Source organism: Molossus molossus, unplaced genomic scaffold, assembly GCF_014108415.1.
Source record: "Molossus molossus isolate mMolMol1 unplaced genomic scaffold, mMolMol1.p scaffold_m16_p_19, whole genome shotgun sequence".
In the NCBI taxonomy this organism is placed as follows: domain Eukaryota; kingdom Metazoa; phylum Chordata; class Mammalia; order Chiroptera; family Molossidae; genus Molossus; species Molossus molossus.
The window spans coordinates 25,517,517-25,537,615 of NW_023425354.1; the positions used below are offsets into that span (position 1 = coordinate 25,517,517).

General features: G+C 51.1%; 2 protein-coding genes across 4 annotated transcripts in view; both read right to left on the reverse strand.

Annotated features, from left to right (window-relative positions):
* Nucleotides 1–3,477: 3,477 nt before the first annotated feature.
* RSAD1 (radical S-adenosyl methionine domain containing 1) lies at nt 3,478–13,077 on the reverse strand. Of its 3 annotated transcripts, XM_036268713.1 has the most exons (11): nt 12,852–13,077; nt 12,353–12,486; nt 12,043–12,247; nt 9,112–9,249; nt 8,884–9,006; nt 8,621–8,684; nt 8,062–8,209; nt 7,798–7,852; nt 7,005–7,120; nt 6,698–6,848; nt 3,478–3,879 (listed from the first exon to the last, which is right to left on the reverse strand). In XM_036268713.1, exons 1-10 carry the CDS (start codon nt 12,993–12,995, stop codon nt 6,731–6,733), a joined length of 1,245 nt encoding a protein of 414 aa, XP_036124606.1. In that variant the 5' UTR covers nt 12,996–13,077; the 3' UTR covers nt 3,478–3,879; nt 6,698–6,730. The 3 variants fall into 3 exon arrangements, with proteins under 3 accessions (XP_036124606.1, XP_036124605.1, XP_036124604.1); XM_036268712.1 differs by having other exon boundaries at nt 7,017–7,120; nt 8,884–9,249; XM_036268711.1 differs by having other exon boundaries at nt 8,884–9,249.
* A 1,402-nt stretch (nt 13,078–14,479) lies between these two features.
* ACSF2 (acyl-CoA synthetase family member 2) overlaps nt 14,480–20,099 on the reverse strand; it is a 44,789-nt gene continuing 39,169 nt past the window's right edge. Inside the window, exons 11-16 of the mRNA XM_036268151.1 lie at nt 17,958–18,065; nt 16,622–16,773; nt 15,500–15,641; nt 15,303–15,413; nt 15,093–15,161; nt 14,480–14,605 (exon numbers count right to left, since the gene is read on the reverse strand). Of these exons, the coding sequence (XP_036124044.1) occupies nt 14,555–14,605; nt 15,093–15,161; nt 15,303–15,413; nt 15,500–15,641; nt 16,622–16,773; nt 17,958–18,065 (633 nt within the window). The 3' untranslated portion in view covers nt 14,480–14,554. The remainder of the gene's footprint in view (nt 14,606–15,092; nt 15,162–15,302; nt 15,414–15,499; nt 15,642–16,621; nt 16,774–17,957; nt 18,066–20,099) is intronic.

A 20,099-nucleotide genomic window follows, 5' to 3' on the forward strand; every position in this document is an offset into this window, starting at 1 on the left:
CTCGATAGATAAATATTTGAAACTTTTAGACAATTCACTTCCAAAAAAATTAAAACCCATTAATGATAAAAAGTATAGCATAGTGGAAACAATACTTGCAGTAAATAAGACAAAGAGTCAATATACTTGTAACATCTATCTTATCTATCTGTCTATCTATCTATCCATCCATCCATCCATCCATCCACCCATCCAATTCATTCAAGTCGATCAGGAAATCATCAAGGCTTTAATTGCTTAAATAAACAAAGAGGTTAAATGAGCACACAACACAATTATCAGTAAACACATATTTAATTGAGAATGTTTAATCTGGTTGGGAAAGCTTTTAAATGTGGCTCAGTTGGTTGGGCATCGTCTCGGGCCCTAAAAGGATGCTGGTTTGCTTCTGGTCAGGGCACAAGCCCAGGTTGCAGGCTCGATCCCCAGTCTGGGGCATGGAGGAGGCAGCCGATTGAGATTTCTCTCTCTCCCTCTAAAAATCAGTAAAAATATTTTTAAATAAATAAAAGTTACCGTTTACACATTAGACTGTTTCTCAACCATATTTTTATAACTGTACATATGGTACATTGATAGGAGAGGACTGGGAAGGGTGCACACGGTGGCAGAGCTTTCTGGTTGCCTCTTAATATCTCTCCCCCCCTTTAACCATCCCTTCGATTATGGGGGGTTGGGGTGGGAGAAAGCAGCAATGGGCTCAATTTAAAAACTATACTTCCCAGCCTCCCTTATGGATAAGGGTGGCCAACTAGAAGTAAGCTGACATCACGGGGCAGGGGGACTTTTAAGGACGCTCTTTAGATGGGGCTGATTCACTGGGGTGAAAACACGCTGTGGCCCTCCAGCCTTCTTCCTTCTTGTTGCCTGGAATACAGACATGATGGTTGGGGCTCCTGGGACCAGATTAGCCCAGCATAAAGAGAGAAGCCTGGGTTCTTTGTGACCAGTGAGCATGGGGCCACCATGCTAGTCCTGAAAGGCTTTGTTGACTTCTTTTATGTGGAAGAAAAATAAATTTATTTGTTTACGCTTATGTCACTTTGATTTTGTCATATGTAGTTAAAACTAAACATAACTGATACACACATCAAACCTCTGTGGAAGTGTAAAAGGAACTTTCACACTTTACTTTCAATGCCACGGTATTGCTTGCATGCATTATCATTATGTTTTATAATAAGAATGTATTTGTGTAGTATTTGTCTTTTTTTTTATCCTCACCTGAGGACATTTTTCCACTTTTGTTCAGATAGAGTGGGAGGGAGGGAGGGGGAGAGGGAGAGAGAGAGAGAGAGAGAGAGAGAGAGAGAGAGAGAGAGAGAGAGAGAGAGAGAGACATCAAAGTGAAAGGGAAACATCGAGTGGCCTCCTCCCACAGGGCCCCAACCAGGGCCGGGGATGAATTGCAACGGAGGTATGGGTACGTGCCCTTGACCAGAATCGAACCCGCGACTCATTGGTCCTCGGGCCAACACTCTAACCACTGAGCCCAACTGGCCAGGGCTTGTGTGTTGTTTGTATAGAGCCCCAGAGGACTCAAGTTGAGTGCCAGCCCACTTCCTAGCTTTGTGACCTTGAGCAGTCAACTAAGTTCTCTGATCCTGTTTCCTCATCTGCAAAAATGGGCATGATAATAACAGAACTTATCTCAGTGGGTTGTTGTGGAGCTTAAATGAGCTAATGCAGATAACATTCTTGACACGTGCCTGGCTTCCAGCTATCACTGTGTGTACTACATCATGCTGCCACACAGGCACTGGTGGCGGCAGAACCAATGAGAAAAGCCCAGGACATGTTGTTGAGTAAAAAAAAAAACAACAGGTTGCAAAACTGGCACATGAGTATGATCCCTTTGGTGAAAAATTATTTTTACTTCTACATCTATATGTATATCTATGCATCAAGAGATGTCTGGAGGGAAGGTTATCCAAATGTTAGTCATGGTAATTTCTGGGTAGTAGCATTTTTCTTCTATATGGTTGAAAAAGAGAAAAAGCATTATTATTTTGGAGCAGGAAAATGAGCATTATTATTTTGGAGCAGGAAAACAGAAAAGAAAAACCCTTTGTGAAGCAGTACTACAATTCACACCAGCAGATAGGAAAGCATTCATGCCCTCTGACCTCGCGATCTCACTCTTGGGAACGGACCTAAGAAATAACTCAAATGGAGAAAGACGCTATATCCATAAAAACATGCAGTGCAGCATTATTTATAATAGAGGGAAACGGGGAACCACTTAAGTGACTTACATTAGGGCAATAATTATTAAATTATTCACTCATTGGAACGCTGTGCGGCAATTTAACTGAGCAAGATGATGACCATGTAACAGCACAGACAAATGTTTATGGCAGGATGAGAAGCAGAAAGGGCAGAATGCAAAGTAGATCTGTGCCAGGAGCACCCCTGGGCAAGGAGCCTGCATGCATTTGGACAAGGACTGGAAGGGAACACAGGCAAATAAAAACAGTTCCATTTGTTGGGGCCACCGACTGTGGGTGCGTTTATTTTTTTCCTTTAGAATTCTAATGTTTCTATGTTTGTGTAATAAAAAAAAAAAATTGGCTTTAAAAAACTCAAGCAGGGAAAAGAAGGGGGGAGGGCAGGGAAAGCTAGAAGGGAGATCTGGGCCCTGGCCAGTTTGGCTCAACAGTTAGTGTGTCGGCCCGTGGACCAAAGGATCTCGAGTTCAATTCCCAGTCAAGGGCACACACCTCGGTTGAAGGTTCAGTCCCCGGCCCTGGCCGGGGTTGTACAAGAGGCAACAAATCCATGTGTCTCTCTCACTCTCTCCCTCCCTCCCTGCTACTCTACACTCTATCTGAAAATCAATGGAAAAATATTTTCAGGTGAGGACTTAAAAAAAAAAAAAGAAGGGCAGGAGGATCTGGATTAGAGAAATTCAGAGGCAACACACAGGCAAAAACTTCCAGTTCGGTCTTCTACTTGGGTGGCCCCAGAGGTTGCATCCCCTTTGCTCTCTGACTTGAGCGATCAGATGGACAAAATTATTGCCAAAGTTAGGGAGGCAGTACCTTAGCTGATGATAAAGCAAGGGTTAAGAGTGCGCTTCAGATTGGAATAAACAATCCCAAATCTACTGGTTTACAACAGTGTGTATTTCTTAGTCCTGCTCACATCTCTATGGTCTCCTCAGCCCAACGTCTTAACTCTGGGACCGAGGCTGACGACACAATCTCTGTCTGAACATTGCAGGTCTCTGTGGCAGAGAGAGAAGGTGGACCACCTACTGGCTTGGGCAAGTCTCTCAGTCCTTCTCAAATTCAATAGGGCAGGGATAGAAAATCCCCCACAGGCCCTCAGGAAGGGGCACTTGAGGAAGGGTGGTAAACATTCTGAACAACAGAATCTACCACACAAGTTATTCATCCTTGTCTGAGTCCATTTGGGCTGCTATAACAAAAATACCATAAAATGAATGGCTTCAACACCAAACATTTATTTCTCATAGTTCTAGAGGCTGGTAAGTTCAAGAGCAAGGTGCTAGCAGATTCGGTGTCTTCTATGTCCTCACATGAGGCTAGGGAGCTCTCTGAGGTCTTTTTTTTTAAGGGCACTAATCCCATTCATGAGGGCTCCATCCTCATGACCTAATCACTTGCCAAAGCTCCACCTCCCAATACATCAGCTTGGGAATGAGGTTTCCACGTATGAATTGTGGGGGCACAGACATTCAGTCTATAGCAATTTTATTATGTAAATCCTTTTCTTCGCAGAATGCAGTTCTGTCCCATGAGGTGGTCTCATGGAGATGGGACACATGGGTTCTCACTGTTCAAGCCTCTTCAGAACAGAAAACATAGACACCGAGTCTGAGCTACTCGGCACCAGGCTGAGATGGCAGCTTCAAGCCTGAAACATAGGGACCAGAGAGAGGTCAGGGTTTTGCCTAATTTAAGAGACAGGTGAGTCAACCTGGACCCACAGTAAGTATAATATAATGATGTAACAGAAAGTTCTGGGTGCCCAGAAGTATTATGCCAGGTGTGCTATTTACCACTCATATGACTTGAGTCTAGTTAGAGAGCCTCTTCGAATGTGAAGTGGAAATTATGATAGCTGCCCTGCCTACTGCACACCACTTGGTGGGGGTTGGGTGGCTCAATCGTAGGCTCTAAATTGTTAGTGCTCTTGTACGAGGAAGGTTTGGTCTTTCAAGCTGTAACCACACACTCACACATATTACATTTCCCCATCTCTTCTCGTCACCAAAGTAGCTTGTCCCCCCCCCCCTTTTAATTGTGTCCATGTGCTTTTCAGTAGGGCAAGTGAAAAATGACAACTGAAGTCTCAACGTGGAGGACCCATTGATGGATGAGCCATGGAGGCCTGGATGCAGAGGGTCGTTGCCATGTGCTCCTTATCCCTCCTGACCCCAGCCTCTCAGGATGAGAGGCGGCAGATGACAGGGCCTCCCAAACTGGCCTGATCATTAGAGCCATTTGGGAAGCACTTAAAAACTAGATTCCTGGGCTCCACCTCCAGGAGATTCTGATTCACCTGGGGAGGGTGGGACCAGGCTGAGTCACAGAAGCTGATCCGTGCAACCCCCACCTGGCCCTGGCTCCTGTCCAGGTGTCTGCAGAGGCCTAGTGAGCAGGGAGGACCTGGGTGTCTCAGGTGGCATGAGCCCTGGCCTCTGGGAGAAACCTGAGCAGGCCCAGGTTATCTGATGGTGCACTGCCCTGGCCCCGTGCTCACTTCTTGAATAGCAAGATCAGGGGAAAGCTTGGGAAGAGGCTCCCCTGGCAGCACGGGTCACGCTGCAAGTTGCCCCAGGGCCAGAGGAGGCAGTGAGAAAAACATCCCCCTGTCCTGCGCCAGCCCCTCAGAACCAGATTCGTTGCAGGCTTCCACAGTCCGCCTACACACCCTTACTGATAACCCTGAAACGTATCTCTTTACACATCTATCAACATGTTGGTGAGTTCCTCAAGGGACAGGTCTTATTCCTCTCTGCGTGCCCAGCACAGTGCCTAGCACACCAGTAGTGCTTGCTGAATATTTCATGAATAGATGAGAGGTAGTAACACCTACCATGTTACCACAGAGTCACAGGGGGCTGATATTCACACCCACTAGGCACACGGGAAATGCACGTGCTCACATCTGAGGGGTGGGAAACCCCATCCTTAGGCACCTAGCTAGAGGCTGAGCTGGGCACGCCCCGATCTGCAGCAGTACTAAATTATTTTTGGTATCACAGTACCCTTTGTTGTTTTTAATCCTCACCTGAGGATATTTTTCTATTTATCTTCAGATAGAGTGGGAGGGAGAGGGAGAAAGGGAGGGAGAGAATCATCAATGTGACAGAGACACATCGAGTGGTTGCCTCCTACACAACCCCGACCAGGGCCGGGGATGAACCGCAACTGAGGTACGTGCCCTTGGCCGGAATTGAACCCGTGACTCATTGGTCCTCGGGTCAACACTCTAACCACTGAGCCAAACTGGCCAGGGCCACAGTACCTTTGATAAGAAAAATTATGAAGCCTTTTCACAGGAAAATGCCTTTCTCTCTCACACACACAGACACACACACCAGGGTTAAGAGTGTCAGCCCTTCGAAAAGGGAACACTCGCCTGGCTGGTGCGGCCCATGGACTGAGAGGTCCCTGTTCCTGGTCAGGGCCCATGCCCAGGTTGTGGGCTCGATCCTCAGTAGGGGGTATGCAGAAGGCAGCCGATGGATGTATCTCTCTCACATCTATCTTTCTCTCTCTCTCCTCTTTCCTCTCTCTCTCTCAAAACAAAAAAAAAATCAATAAAAACATATATGTTTTTTAAAAGAGAAAAATCTTTTTTTTTTTTAATGGATGAATGCCAGTTAATAAATGTACATGGAATGATAGAGTCGGAAACTAACATTTTGCAAACTTCAGTCTAGTCACTGATTTAGGCAAGGATCATTGATGGATGCCAAGATGACTGGGCCAATAAATGTCCGGAACAGAGGAAATCTCAGCCTAGACTAAGCCTCTAGCACCCAAATCAGGATTCTATGCTACATGAAGGAGCCCAGACAGAGGACAGGAGCACAGTCAAGACGGCCTCCAGAGGGACTTATTAGGCTATTTAATAAAACCAGGTGGCCATTTCTGCAAGCAGAAGGCCAGGAGAGAATTAGCAGGCTCTGGGTGTTTTCTGAATTCTTCTTCCCTCCCCTTTCCCTGCTTGTCCCCACCCCTTCACTCCCTTAAGGAAAAGGCTGTGGGGCGAGGGGCCTGGGGGAGGAAACTCAGGAAGGTCCGTGGGGATCCCGACACCCTAAACATATCCTGGTGGCCAAAGAGAAGGGGCAAGGCTTGCTCTGACCTTTCCCACTGTCCTCAGAGCCCAGCGGCCGCTGTGCTGGATACACACATGGTCGCCAGCACACCTCAGTCCCTTCTGTGTCCTGTCCTGTCCTGTCCTGTCCTGTCCTGTCGAGGCTGGAAGCCCGAGAGCCGGATTCCGCAGCATCTCCTGCCAGCCAGGATTTGCTCGAGACCACCGGTGAGAGGCACTCGAGAAACCACCACTCCCTCTCTGGCAGTGGAGGGCGTACTCGATGCCAATTCCCAGGCCAGAAAGGTCCTCCCATCCAGCTCGCTGTAGGTGGTCCCTGGGGATGCCAGGGCTGAGATGGCACCTGCCTAGGGAGATGTCTGTAGCCCAGCCCCAAGCCCACCTGGGATACAGTCCTGGAAGGCAGGGACATCTGTCACCCTCCTGGCACAGGGGAGGGGGTTTTCTGCTGCCAGGCCTCTTGGAGCTGAGGTAGAAGGGTCAGGAGCAGAGAATCCAGCACAGCCAGGCCTTCCCAGGAACACCGAAGACCCCTAGAAAACCAAGAGGCCCGGAGGTGACGGCCTCATCTTACCAGTTTCAGTGCCCACCTTCTCCCAGTGCCGCTGGAACCCACAGGCCCCTCCCCCCGTCTTTCCCACTTGTACCAGGTGTGAGCTCTGTGCCCAGGGCTCCCTGGGATTTCTCACCACTCTCCACACCTGTGATCCAGCAACAACAGGCCCTGCTCCAGCAGCGCGTCCACCTCCACGCTTCTTCCAAACACGTCCCACAGGGTCAGCTGGGGCTCAAAGTGCCGCCAGTGCTGGAGGAGCAGAAGGGCCAGAGGTGCAGCCACCATGGGGCAGGTAGTTGGTGGGGCCACTCTGGGTCAAGGGTCTGGGCTGTGGTGAGGGGTGAGGGAGGGTACAGTCTAGCACAGGGACCTTGGACAACTGACTCTCATGCACAGCAGGTCCAGGCCAATGGGCCAGCAGGGACATGGGCACCTTCACGCCTCCACGTTTAGGCCAAAACCCAGCTCCCAGCCCAGCCAGGTCTCCCTCAGCTCCCCTGCTCCCACCCCCTCTGCTGCTCAGGGTATGGCCAGGGCTTTATCCAGAGCAGCTCTGAGTTTCACTGACCATCTACTGCACTTCCTACCTGAGCTTCAGTGCAATTTAAAAACATTTGAAAACCCTTAACCTAGTCGATTCCCCCATAGCTGAGGAAACCGAAGTTCAGAGAGAAAGGATGTCTGCCCAAGGCTGCCGTAGAAGGAGACTAGGGCTTGGATCTCTGAAGCCCTAGTTCAGGGTTCTCACCATTGACCACACTGCCCGCTGCTTCTGCCCATCAGGCCTCGGCTGGACTAAAGCCCAACCTCCAGCTGCCAGCCCCAGAGGAATGGGAGGGTGTGTGTGTGTGTGTGTGTGTGTGTGTGAGAAATGATTATGCATGGCTTAGGAAGAAGCAGTGTGCCAAAGCCCTCGGACCCCTTACCTGGTGAGTGATCCCCACGTCTGTGCGTAGCCCCATTGCCAAAACTTCCTCCAGCCTGAAAGAAAAACCATCAGGGGGTCTTGGAGAGGAGACTTGCACTTCTCCCAGTCCTCAAACCCTAGGCTGGGATGTGTGTACGGGGGCTTGTGAGGATCATGCAGTATGGGGCAGGGCAAGGCAAGAAATAAAAAGGTACACATGGAGGTGGTTCTGGGGGTGCAGGGGAACTCCGGGGGGAAGAGCCCAGTGCCCTCAGATGCTCACAGCTCCAGCTCGCCCAGGGGCAAGCGCTTCCGGGTGCCGTGTCCAAACAGCATCACCTCCTTCATCCAGTTGTCAGGCTCCAGGGTCTGGATCCGAGCCTCCCGAGTAAGGCCCCCGGCCCCCTGGGGCATAAAGCGTCCATGGGCCCCTGACAACATCGACAACCACACCCACTGTAATATCAGCTAAGACTGTGTGTCTGCCAGATGTTATGTCAGTGGTTCTCAAAGTGTGGTCCCTGGTCAACAGCATCTAATATGCTAGAAACCTCAATTATTGGTCCCTACTCCCGCCCTGAACAATCAGAAATTCTGAAGGTGGGGCCCAGCCATCTGGGTTTTAACAAGCCCTCCAGGTAATTCTGATGTGTGCTAAAGGCTGAGACCCACAGTGCCAGGCATTATTAAGCACCTCAAAATACACACTCAACGGCATTTTTTTGGCCACACTTTACATATAAGGAAGCAGCGGCTTGGAGAGGTTAATAAGTGGTCTAAGATCACACAGCCATGACATTCCACTCCTGAGTCATCCCTTCTATGGTTCACAGGGGACTCACCAGGCCCAATGCCAATGTACTGACCACACTGCCAGTAAGTCCAATTGTGGGTACTAAGCGCCCCCTGTGGGGAGGGAGGGAATAGTCAGTGGAGAGCAAAGCTGGCAGCCCTGCTGCTGCTCAGGTAAGGGGCACCTGGTTAGAATGCCCCCCACCTCAGCCCTCAGGGTACCCGGCAGGGGCTCTTCTCTCCACAGGGCCACTTTCCCAGGTCACACCTTAGCCTGCCCACGCCCCACCTTCAGCATCAGCCTAGGACTTACATTCCGGGCAAAGTTCGAGACCTCGTACTGGCGGAAGCCAGCCTCCCGAAGGACTGCCCGTCCCTCCTGGTACATCTCAGCAGCGAGCTCGGGGTCTGGGGCAGGAAGGGCACCCTGCTGCACCTGGGTGAAGAGGGCAGTGCCCCGCTCCAGGGACAGCTGGTAGAGGGAGATGTGGTCGTCACAGTGGCGCAGCAGTTCCTCGAGCTGCCTGAGCCACGGCCTCACCTGCTGTGCCGGGAGCCCTAGCATCAGGTCCACAGACACCCGCCCAGGGAACAGGCACCGGGCCTCTGCCAGGGTCTGCAGAGCATCACTGGCCGAGTGTGTCCGCCCCAGCAGCTGGAGCTCAGTGTCATCCAGGGACTGGGGAGAGAGGGTCCAGTGTAAACACAGAGGGAAACAAAATTGCGTGACTGACCTTTCTGTAGCCAGATAGAGGTGAAAATACAGAACACGGCAGGCAGCTGAAAGGCGATGGTCAAGCCAATGCCAAGGGCATACCATTCACTGAGGGGTCACTATGTGCCAAGTATTTTTATGCAATGTCTGATTCATCCTTATAACCCTCCAACAATCACTCCGTTTTACAGATGAGAAAACTATGTCCAGAAATGTTACATAACTTGCCCAAGGTCATATAGTGGCAAAGTCAGACTTGGAATTTAAGACTGTCTGGCCCCAAAGCCAAGAGTCTTTTTCAATTTTATTTTTAATTTTGAAATATTTCAAACCTAAAGAAAAGTTGAAAAAAATTCAAAGAACACCTTCATCTAGATTCACCAACTAACATTTTGCCACACTTGCTTTGTCTCTCTATAAATACACTCACATATTATGCCCTGGCCGGTTTGGCTCAGCGGTTAGAGCGTTAGCCTGCGGTCCAGAGAGGCCTGGGTTCGGTTTCCGCTAAGGGCATGTAACTCGGTTGCAGTTTGTCCCCGGCCCTGGTTGGGTTGTGCGGGTGGCAACCACTCAATGTGTCCCTTTGACGTCGATGTTTCTCTCTCTCTCTCTCCTTCCCACTCTATCTGAACAAAAAATGGAAAAATGTCCTCAGGTGAGGATTAAAAAAATAAATAAATAAAATAAATACACTCACATATTATGATGTTGAATCATTTGAGAATAAGTTATAGACCAGCACTGTCCAAAAGAACTTTCTGCAATGACAGAAATGTCCTATTTCTACCCTGTCCAATACAGTAGGCATTAATCACATGTGGCTACTTGAATTTTAAGATAAATTTAAATAATCACATTCCAAGTGTTTACTGGCATGTGGTCAGTGCAGATATAGAATGTTTTAGTAGAATATGGTAGCCACTGGCTATACGCTAGTGAGCATTTGCAAACTGGTAATTTAAATGTAGTTAATTTAAATATTGTACCCTCTTACCACTAAACAGTTAAGTGGGTCCTTCTTAACAGCAAAGACATTCTCTTACATAACCACAAGCCAATCACAGAGTTCAGGAAATGTAATGTTAATACAATGCCATTATCTAATACAGTCATATTCAAACTTGGCCAACTGTCCCAGTAACGTCTACTGTAGTAAGTTCCTCTTCCCACCACACTCCAGGATCCAATCAGGGTCACACATTGCACTCAGCTGTCACTGTCTCATTAGTCTCTGTTAGTCTAGATCCTTAGCCTTCCTATGTCTTTCATGCTATTGACATTTTTGAAGAGTATAGGCCAGTTGTTTTAAAAATATTTCTTAATGAAGAAATTCTAGAGATCTGCTGTACATCACGGTTCTTATAGTTAACAGATTTTTAGTGTATACTATATACTCAAACTTTGTTAAGAGGTTAGATCAATCTCATGTTATCTGTTCTTAGCACACATACAAAAAGTCTCTTTTAAATTTTTTTACTTAATGATTTTAGAGAGGAAGGAAGAGAGTGAGAAACATCAATTTGTTGTTCCACGTATTTATACATTCATTGGTTGATCCTTGTATGTGCACTGACTAGGGATGGAACCCACAACCTTAGCACATCAGGAGGCCGCTGTAACCAACTGAGCTACCCGGCCAGGGCTAACGGTCTCTTAATTTAGGTTTTCCGGAGGTTTCCTCACAATTAGAGTCAAGATGTATATGCATTTGGGAACAGACTATCGCAGAAATAATTGTCCCTTTCAGTACATCCCATGAGAACAAGGCTCTGACCCCAACCTCAGGGTAAGAGGTACATGTATCAGAAGTGGAGAAAGCAATACTGGATATGAAAACACGAGGGGTCAACCTGAGAGGAATATATTTCTCCCTACTTAAAAACCTTCAGTGGCTCCCCTGTAAACCACTAGGCAAAACCCAAACTCCCTTGCTGGTGTTGAAGGCTTCCTTGTCACCAGCCTCTCCAGTCACAAGGAATGACTCACAGCTCCCCCAAAACATGCAAGGCTTTTCCATATCATGTGTCTTTTCCTCTCATACCCTCTCCCCTGGGGAACTCCTCCTCCTCATTCGAACATCACCTGCGGGGGGGGGGGGGGGTGTTTTCATGATTTCATCAGACTGAGATGCCCTTCAGTCTGTACTCTGAAAGCCTTCTGGGTTTTTTTTAAATCCTCACCTGAGGACATTTTTGCATTTATCTTCAGATAGAGTGGGAGAGAGAGAAAAACATCAATGTGAGAGAGACACACCTACTGGTTGCCACCCACATGACCCCAACCGGGGCCAGGGACAAACTACAGCAGAGGTACGTGCCCTTAGCGGGAACCGAACCCAGGACTCTCTGGTCCACAGGCTGATGCTCTAACCGCTGAGCCAAACCGGCCAGGGCATGAAAGTCTTTTGTAAAGGGACCATTTTACCATGCTACAATGATCTGACCACCTGTTTGTCTCCAATCACGATAACAAATCTTTTCTGAGCATCTACTATGTTCCAGGCACCATGGTGGGTGCTTGGAATATTGTGATGAACAAAAAAACATGCATGCCTCACAGAGCTTGTGGCCTAGCACAGAAGCAGACAATTACATAGTTACAAAAGTGTCACCATACACACACTTTTCAGTATGTAGTAGGCCCTGGCACCCAGAAGGAGCTCAATAAATGTTTGCTCAATAAACGAATGTGACCAGAGGAGAGACAGCACCGAAGGGCTGTGTGCCCTGGGATGGGGTGGATAAGACTGGTTACCTGGAGGCCAATGGATAACCTGTTGACTCCTGCTGCCCCAAATGCTGCCAGCCTGGAGGCTGGGGCAGAGGTGGGATTGGCCTCCAATGTGACTTCGGAGTCTGCAGGCAGGTAAGTTGCCTGGGCCACTGTTTCCAGGACAGCAGCCACAGTGTGGGGACTGGCCAGACTGGGGGTGCCTCCACCAAAGAATACAGAGTCCACCCTGGGTGAAGAAGATAAAGAAGATGAGACCTGGAGGAGCCCTCCAGGAGGCCTGCAGCACCTGTCCTATCCACTCCGCCAAGCCCCGCCTCCGGCCGGTACCCACCGCTGCACTCCGCTGAGCCGCAGCAGGGTCTGAGCCTCAGTCACCAGGCAGCCCCGAACAGCAGCCTCCTCCACGCCGCGGGGAATGTACTTATTGAAGTTGCAGTAACTGCAGCGCTTCTCGCAGTAGGGCCACTGGGGCAAGGGGTGTTCGAAGGGGGCAAAAGGTGACTCCGAGCTGCCCTGGCCACTCCCAGGGTTCAGTCGCACATCCCCAACCCCATCCCCATTCCAGGTCGGTCAACCGTGGCCATGCCATCTGAACCACACAACTCCTCAAGGCAGGTCAGGCTGGGATTACTACGCCCCCTTCAGTAAGAAAAACTGAGCTTCAGGAGGGAAATCACACCGTCAAGGGTAATGAGCTGGTGAGCACCAAGACTTCAGATCCCCGGACACAGACATTTCCCTCGCCTGGGGGCGGGGAAAGTAGGCAGGTGAGCTCCCACGTGACAAGTCACTCTGTGGGCTCCTGCCTCCTCCTCCTCCTTCCCACTCACGTGGACGTAAAGCGCTGCGCGCTGGCTCTGGGCCACAGGACTCCGCGATCTTCCCCCATCCTCCACGCGGCGGCGCCTCGGGGCCACTTTGGCCGCTGCCGCCCAGACACCGACCCGGGCCCGGGGAAGCGTCACGGTGCGCATTGCGGCGGAGCAGCCTGGTGCACCGGGCAGGACTCGAGCGTGAGACACGCCCAGGGCGCACTGTGTGCGCAGAGCCCGAGCGTTTGGGCCGCCAGTGCGGAAGGAAGAGGGGCTACGTGACCAAGCGTCGTCCCACGTCCTGGGAAGACCGGGGTTCTCGAGTCTGTGGCGCCACCTGCCGGGACCTATGCGCTCACCGCAGTCACCGGGCCTTCCTTTCCCTGGTGGCCTGGAGGTTGTGGGGTGAGCTGCCCGCTTTAGGCACCCCGACCCACTCAGGAATTCTTAGTTTGTTCAGTGAATGCCTTCATATTTTATGTGCCTGGCAGAGAGTTGGGCGCTGGGGACATTAGATGCATAAGACCAGGTCACAGCACAGATGCATGACAGGAGAAGCAAACCAACAAGAGACAACAGGTAACAGATAACAATTCAGCCCCTGCTGGATACCGGCCAGTGGGCTCTGTGCTGTGGGGCAATCTGTCACAAGGGCCATGGAGTCAGTATGGGAGAAGAGGACACTTGGGCTGGATGTTGGAGCAGAAAAACCCCAGCAGAAGCCGCTAGGCCAGGAGACTAGTCTGTCATCTCCTGTGTCAGACACCACCACCACCACCCCCTGCCCCCTGCCCCCTGCACCTGCTGGAAGGAGAGTCAGGATGGTATCTGTGGGAGAGACAGAGTTCAGGTGAAGGGCTGGGAAAGCAGGCACCTGGACTCTCCCATGAGGTGGAAAGATCATGGAGTTTGGAGCCAGACAACCTGGTTCTAATTCCAGCGGTGTGACCTTGGGCAAGACACTGAACTGCCCTGAGTTCCATTTCGTCATTTGTGAAATGGAGCGAAGGCCTAATTGATAGGGTTGTTGAGGAGATTTCAAGAAAGCACCTAGCATAACGCCTGACACTCAGAGTATCCTAAACTTATGTTCATTTTCTAAAAAGTAAAGAGGAGGCCACTGCTGCTGGGAGTAGACACACTAGGGGGTGAGGACTGCAGGCAGGAAGAACTGTTTTTATTTCTTGGGTCAAGAAATGCTTTATCTAGCTCTGCCCGTCAGGGAAGCCCAGGTTCATTGATGAAAATAAATAAATAAATAAATAAATTATACATATATATATATATAAATTGGGTTATTTTGGGAGAGAGATGTGGGATGATAGCTAAAGGGTATGGAGTTTCTTTTAAAGGAGATGAAAATGTTCAAAATGAACTGTGATGATGGTGGTACATATCTGTGAATATACTAAAAATCAATGAATCGTACACTTTAAATGGGTGAATGGGATAGTTTTTCAAAGGGATTGAGTACAGATTAACTTAAGTAGATAATGCGCACCAAAGTGCTTAGCATCATCGTTGATAAGGAATAGGTCTAAAAGTGCTAGTTTCCCTTTGGTTTTTTCCCTTTTCCGTCCCATAGTAGCTGCCAAGAGACCACACCAGCAAGAGATCAGCCAAAGAAAACAGAGAAGCTCTTTATGTCAAATCACAAAGACAGACAAGGGGAGTGTGGGGGAAGGGCAGGGAGGGCCTGGGAGGACCCCTCTCCCCTTTATTCACAGGTTTAGATGTCGTTCCATCTGCTCTCGAAGTTTGAATTTCTGGACCTGGAGGAAACAGAAAGAAGTGAGAGCCAGCCTCGCAGCCTCTGCCAGCTAGGGTGATCAACCATCTCGGTTTGCCTGGGACTGAGGAGTTTCTTTCTTTTTTTTCTTTATTGATTATAGAGAGAGGGAGAAGGAGAGAGAGATAGAAACATCAACGAGAGAGAACATCAACTGGCCGCCTCCTGCATGCCCCCACTGGGGATCGGGCCCCCAACCTGGGCGTGTGCTGTGACTGGGAATTGAACCGCTGACCTCTTGGTGCCCGGGTCGATGCTCAACCACTGAGCCACATGGGCCTGGCAAGACTGAGGAGTTTCTTAGGCTAAAGCCAGGAAACTTGGTGCAAACCAGGATGAGTTGACTAGTTGGTCATCCTACTACCAGACTCTTACTCATTACTGAGAGAGGCAGAGTTGAGGCCACCTGGCCTTCTGCACCTGGGCCCCAGGCTATCCTGCCCCTCCCTTGTCTTCTCCACCTTACACACCTTTCCTGAGATGGTGAGGGGGTAGCTGGTGACAAACACGATATATCGGGGAATCTTGAAGTGGGAGATCTGCAGACCAGAGGAAGATACAACATGAGGCTGGGTTGGGGTCATAGGGTTGGGGGAGGAAAGAGTGGGCTGAGTGGTTGGCAGGGAAAAGGGGGTTGGAGAACCGAGCACCATCAGTGGGGGCTGCATTGAGGCTCCCACCTTCCCTTTGCAGAAAGCTTTGATCTCTTCTGGCGTGGTCTCCTCCCCGGGCTTCAGCAGAATGCAGGCACAGATTTCCTCCCCCATCCGGTCGTCCTTCACTCCCACCACCTTCCAGAGTCACAGACAGATATCAGACATCCCCATCCCCATCTGTGTTTCCTGCTCCTGGGGCTCACCTGGACTGGGTGCCTCACCTGCACATCCTGCACCTTCGGGTGTGTGTGAAAGAAGTCCTCAAGCTCTGCGGGGTAGATGTTCTCACCGCCCCGGATGATCATATCCTTGGAGCGGCCCACAATTTTGCAGAAGCCCTGCTCATCCATGGTGGCAATGTCTCTGTAAGGAAAGGCCAGAAATGGCCTCTTGCTTCTGCCTCAACCAGCCGGCTCACATACTCATTCATCAAACATTTATTGGCACCTACTATGTGTCTCGCACTGCTCTAGACTCTGGTGGGTACAGTCTGAACAAGATATTCCCTAAAACTTACAGTCTAGTGGAGGAGGCAGACAAAAACAAATCAATACCCATAACATATTCTCTCTCTCTCAGCATATCTATACATATGCTTTTCATGGCTGGCTTCTCCTTTTTTTAAAATTTATTTTTTATTTGTTCATTTGAAAGAGAAAGAGAAACATCGGTTTGTTGTTCCACCTATTCATACATTCATTGGTTGATTCTTGTATGTGCCTGACCGGGGATTGAACCCACAACCTTGGTGTATTGGGAAAACACTCTAACCAACTGAGCTACTCGGTCAGGGCTTGGCTTCTTTTCTATCATTCAGGTCTCAGCTCAAATGTTTCCACCTTAGGAGGCTAATCTTAACAGAAACTCCCCTTCCTATAAGAGGCACTTTCTTTCTTCTGATCTATTTTATTTTCTTCATTTTTATCAATGTCTGAAATTCTCTTATTTGTATTGGTCTCCCTCCACCAGCCATGAGAGAAGTAAAAGTAGGATCCTTCTCATCTTGCTTTCCATTGGTCTGCCAGTGTCTAGAATAGTGGAGCACATGACAGGTAAGAAAAATTTGTTGAATTAACAAACGAGTGACTATATCTTAGCTCCAATTTTGCAGACACTGGTATAGTGCACTGTCCTGGGCGCTCTCATCAGTACCACGTTTGATCCTTCCGGGATCCCTATGCACTATGATCACCCCCATTTTACACGTGGTGGAAATTAGGTCTATGAAGGGGCCAAATTGACACACATATTGTCCCTCTTCTAGTTTAATGTTCCCAGCTCAGCCTCGGGACCCCCAGCTTCCCCTCACCAGCCAAACCCTCTGCCCCACTCCGCCCTCTCACCCTGTCCGATACCACTTGTCCTGTCCAATAACTTCCTCAGTCTTCTGGGGCTCACCCCAGTAGCCCAGCATGACGCAGTACCCTCGGATCCACAGCTCTCCAGGTGTGTTCAGCTCTGCCATGGTCCCCAACTCCGTGTTCACAATCTGGGCCTGGGACAGGGCAGCTTCGGGTTGGGGCCTCCTACCCTCTCACTTCAGGATGGAGGCGAGGGGCTCAGGAATGGGCGCTTTGCTTTTCCTCCTCCAATAATGAGGCCCCCTGGCTCCGCCCAACCCGATCCAGGGAAGGGACACAAGGGCCAGAGTGGGCCCATCACCAGTCAGACACCTGAGCTGGGCATGCAGGAACAGGTGAGGCCCAGGTCAGGGGTGCTGAGGAAACTGGACAGGAGGTGCCACAGAGAAGGAGGCCTATGGAGGGCAGGCAGGCGGAAGAATTATAAACTGTGCAGAGGAAAAGGGAGTGTTCTCTTACTTCCCATTAAGCAGCAAATAGAGAAGCCAAAGAGGATGGTGTGGCCGGGCCATGTGAACAGGAGAGGCGGCAGAGAGGTAGAGTCTGAAAGCCTAGCGGGGAATTGGGCTGCAGCCAATGTAAAAGGGAAACTTAGTCTCTGTGTGCCTCAGTGTCTGCCTCTGTGAAATGGGGAGAACTACGCTGGCCCTGTAGTTCTACAGGTGGGCATCCCCCAGAGTAGCAGTGAGGCTGTCAGAGGGATGGGAACGGGCTAACATCGCCACACACTCACTCCAGGGAGGAGGGCAGGAAAGATTCACCCCAGATCGTGGTTGGGCTCTAGGGGAAGCAGCTGCCTGGGCACACTGGCAGTGACCTCAGAGGCACAAGGGCACACGGGGGCAAGGGAAACCAAGTGTGGACTGGCAGAAAGCACCAGTGACAGAGCAGGAAAGGAGTCAGGGTTGGAAATTTGAGTGAGAGATGATCTGGCTCAGCCTTGAAGTACAAAGGATCCCCAAAGGGACAGTCTGCTTGGGAAATTCAGTGTTGAAGCAAAAAGAGAAACTCTGTCAAAGAGAGGGTAGGGGGCCCAGGGGAGAGAGAGAGCTGTGTAGGAAAAATCTCTGTGCTCTGGCTCCTCTTTGAGGCTGTCCTGGCTGCCCCGAAACAGACAGTGGGGCTTGGCAAAAACACACCTCAGACAGGAAGGGAGGCTGCGGAGTTCAGCTGGCTGCTGCTCATGGCCGCTGCTCAGCTCTACCTCTCAGGCCTCAGCCCACAGAGCAAGCCCAGGCCAGGCCCGGGGAAGACCCCTGTGGGGAAGTGGGTGCTCTCTGCAGGAGGTAGGGTCTGGGGTTTCTGGTCTGGGGCTCACCTCTGTGTGAGGCATGATTCTGCCCACACTTTGAGCCTTCTGCTCCAGGGTGTCATCGGGAAAGTTCATGAAGGTCACAGGACTATTCTCTGTGGTTCCATAAGCAACCTAGAGGGTCCAGAAAGGATGCTTGGAAAAAGCTGGGGGACTGCAGAGGGGTGAGGTGAGCTACACTGAGGGGCTGGAAGGAACTCAGGGGAATGTGGAACGCAACTGAATGGTGGGGGAAGAGGCACAGTTGGTAGAGGTCAGGGGTCAGGAGGCAGAGGCACTGGGACATTGAGCTGACTAACTCAACTAACAGGGGCCCAAGCTGGGAAATTGAGAGCTGGGAAGCCACTCTCTTCTAGCCAGGGTGCTATCTGTCTCTGTTCCCAGAAGCAGCCACATGCATGGTCTGTGGCTCCGAGGGCTTCCCATGCCCAGCCTTCTCTCCTCCAGTCCCCAGGCCGCCTTAGCCCCGCTTCCTGATTTCAGGTCACAACTTCCCCCCCAGCCCCTCTAAGCCGACGGTCCCATAAGCTTGATGAGAAAGCCAGCCTGTCTTGGTTCAGCTGCACATCATACCCTCCCAACACCCTGCCCCATCCACCAAAACCCAGGACAAGTGCCTGGCCCAGGGGTGGGTGCCCCCAAAGCTCTGGAGGGTTTCCTGTGAATTTTATTTCCATCAAAATAAAAATACAGCCAAAGCAAGGATTTTAAAAGCCAGTGGCTCCCTCTGCCCCCCTCCCCTCTAGTGGTTGGAACATCCTGAGCAACAGAAAACCAGAAGCCAGTCTTGGAGGAGCCTAAATACCATCAGGGAATGTCCTGGGCCAAGTATGACCTTCATCTAGAGGCAACGGGGTGACGGGGGCTTAGATGAGGGCCGCCCGCCACACCTGGGCACTGGGTGAGGGGAGGGCTAGCCACGCTGTATTCTATGTCTTTTCCAGTCAGCAAAGACACCAGACCTTTGTCCTCCATGCCCCCACCCCCAATTTCCACTGTCAGCTGGCATAGCTCAGGCACAGCTGGGGTCTGGTGAGACCTGGGGTCCAGTTCCTCCCTCCCCCCCAACACAGACAACATTCCCTGCCAGGCAGCCCAACGTGAGACCCTGACTGCCCACCCTCCCCTTTCCACAGGAATCTGGACACGGTGGTTGGCAAGAGGACACACAGAGGCCTGGTCAGCTGGGGCAGGGCTGCCCACAGGACCCAAGCTATCCAGAGCTGGTCCCTTGGAGCCAGGACCCAGGCCCCCTCACCCCTCAGGCCCTCCCAGTCCTGGGGCCACTGCCCAGGTGTGGGCTCTGCCAAGTACATCTTGGCGCCACTCTGGCCACCACCCTGGAGATGGGAATGAGGAGATGGGATATTTTAAGGAGATTAAAAGGGGGTGGGGGTGGGACTGTGCTTGTTCAGTTGCCCTGACTCCCAGCCTGTGGTCTTCAGGTGTGTTTGTGAGTCCTCAGTCCTGTGGGTCACTCCTCCCCTCCCCACCCCGCCCCCGCCCCTCAACCCCCAGCACCCCTAGCCCCCCCACACACACACACTCCCAGCCCTCCCCCACACACACATTCTGGTTAGTTTTTAGCCATAGAAAAGCGGAGAGTGGGTGCAGGGAAAACTCAGGCTTCAGGCTGGTAGAGAGGAGCCCCAGACAAGTCCAAGGGTGGGGAAGGAGCGCCCATCTCCCCAGGGCTGGCTGAGTCCAGCCAGAAGGGGGAGCCCGACGCCAGGGTGGCTCGCACGCTCCGCCGGCGCTGCACAAGAGCCCTATTAAAGCGCCGCCGGCTGGCCGACTGCGGCGAGACTCCTCGCGTCCGGCTGTCCAGCCCCGCTTCCTCCCTCCCTGGGTCCAGGGCACCGGCCCAACGTGTCTGGGGGAGGGGGGTGCCCGGTATGGAGGCTCGAACTTGAGCAAACAAATACGTTCACGGACCGCCTCCATCCCTGCAGTGTAATCACAGGGCTCTAAGCCCCCACCCAAAAAAGACACGGGGAAAGGAGCTAGGGGGTCTGGAAAGGAGCAGGATCTGAGAGCTGGGGAATTGGTTGAGGGCCAGGGTCCCAGTCCGCATGGTCGCCAGCCGGGGGAGGGGCCCCGCCCTCTCCCAGTGGAGGGCGGGGGCGCATCACCGGGCGGGAGGGAGTT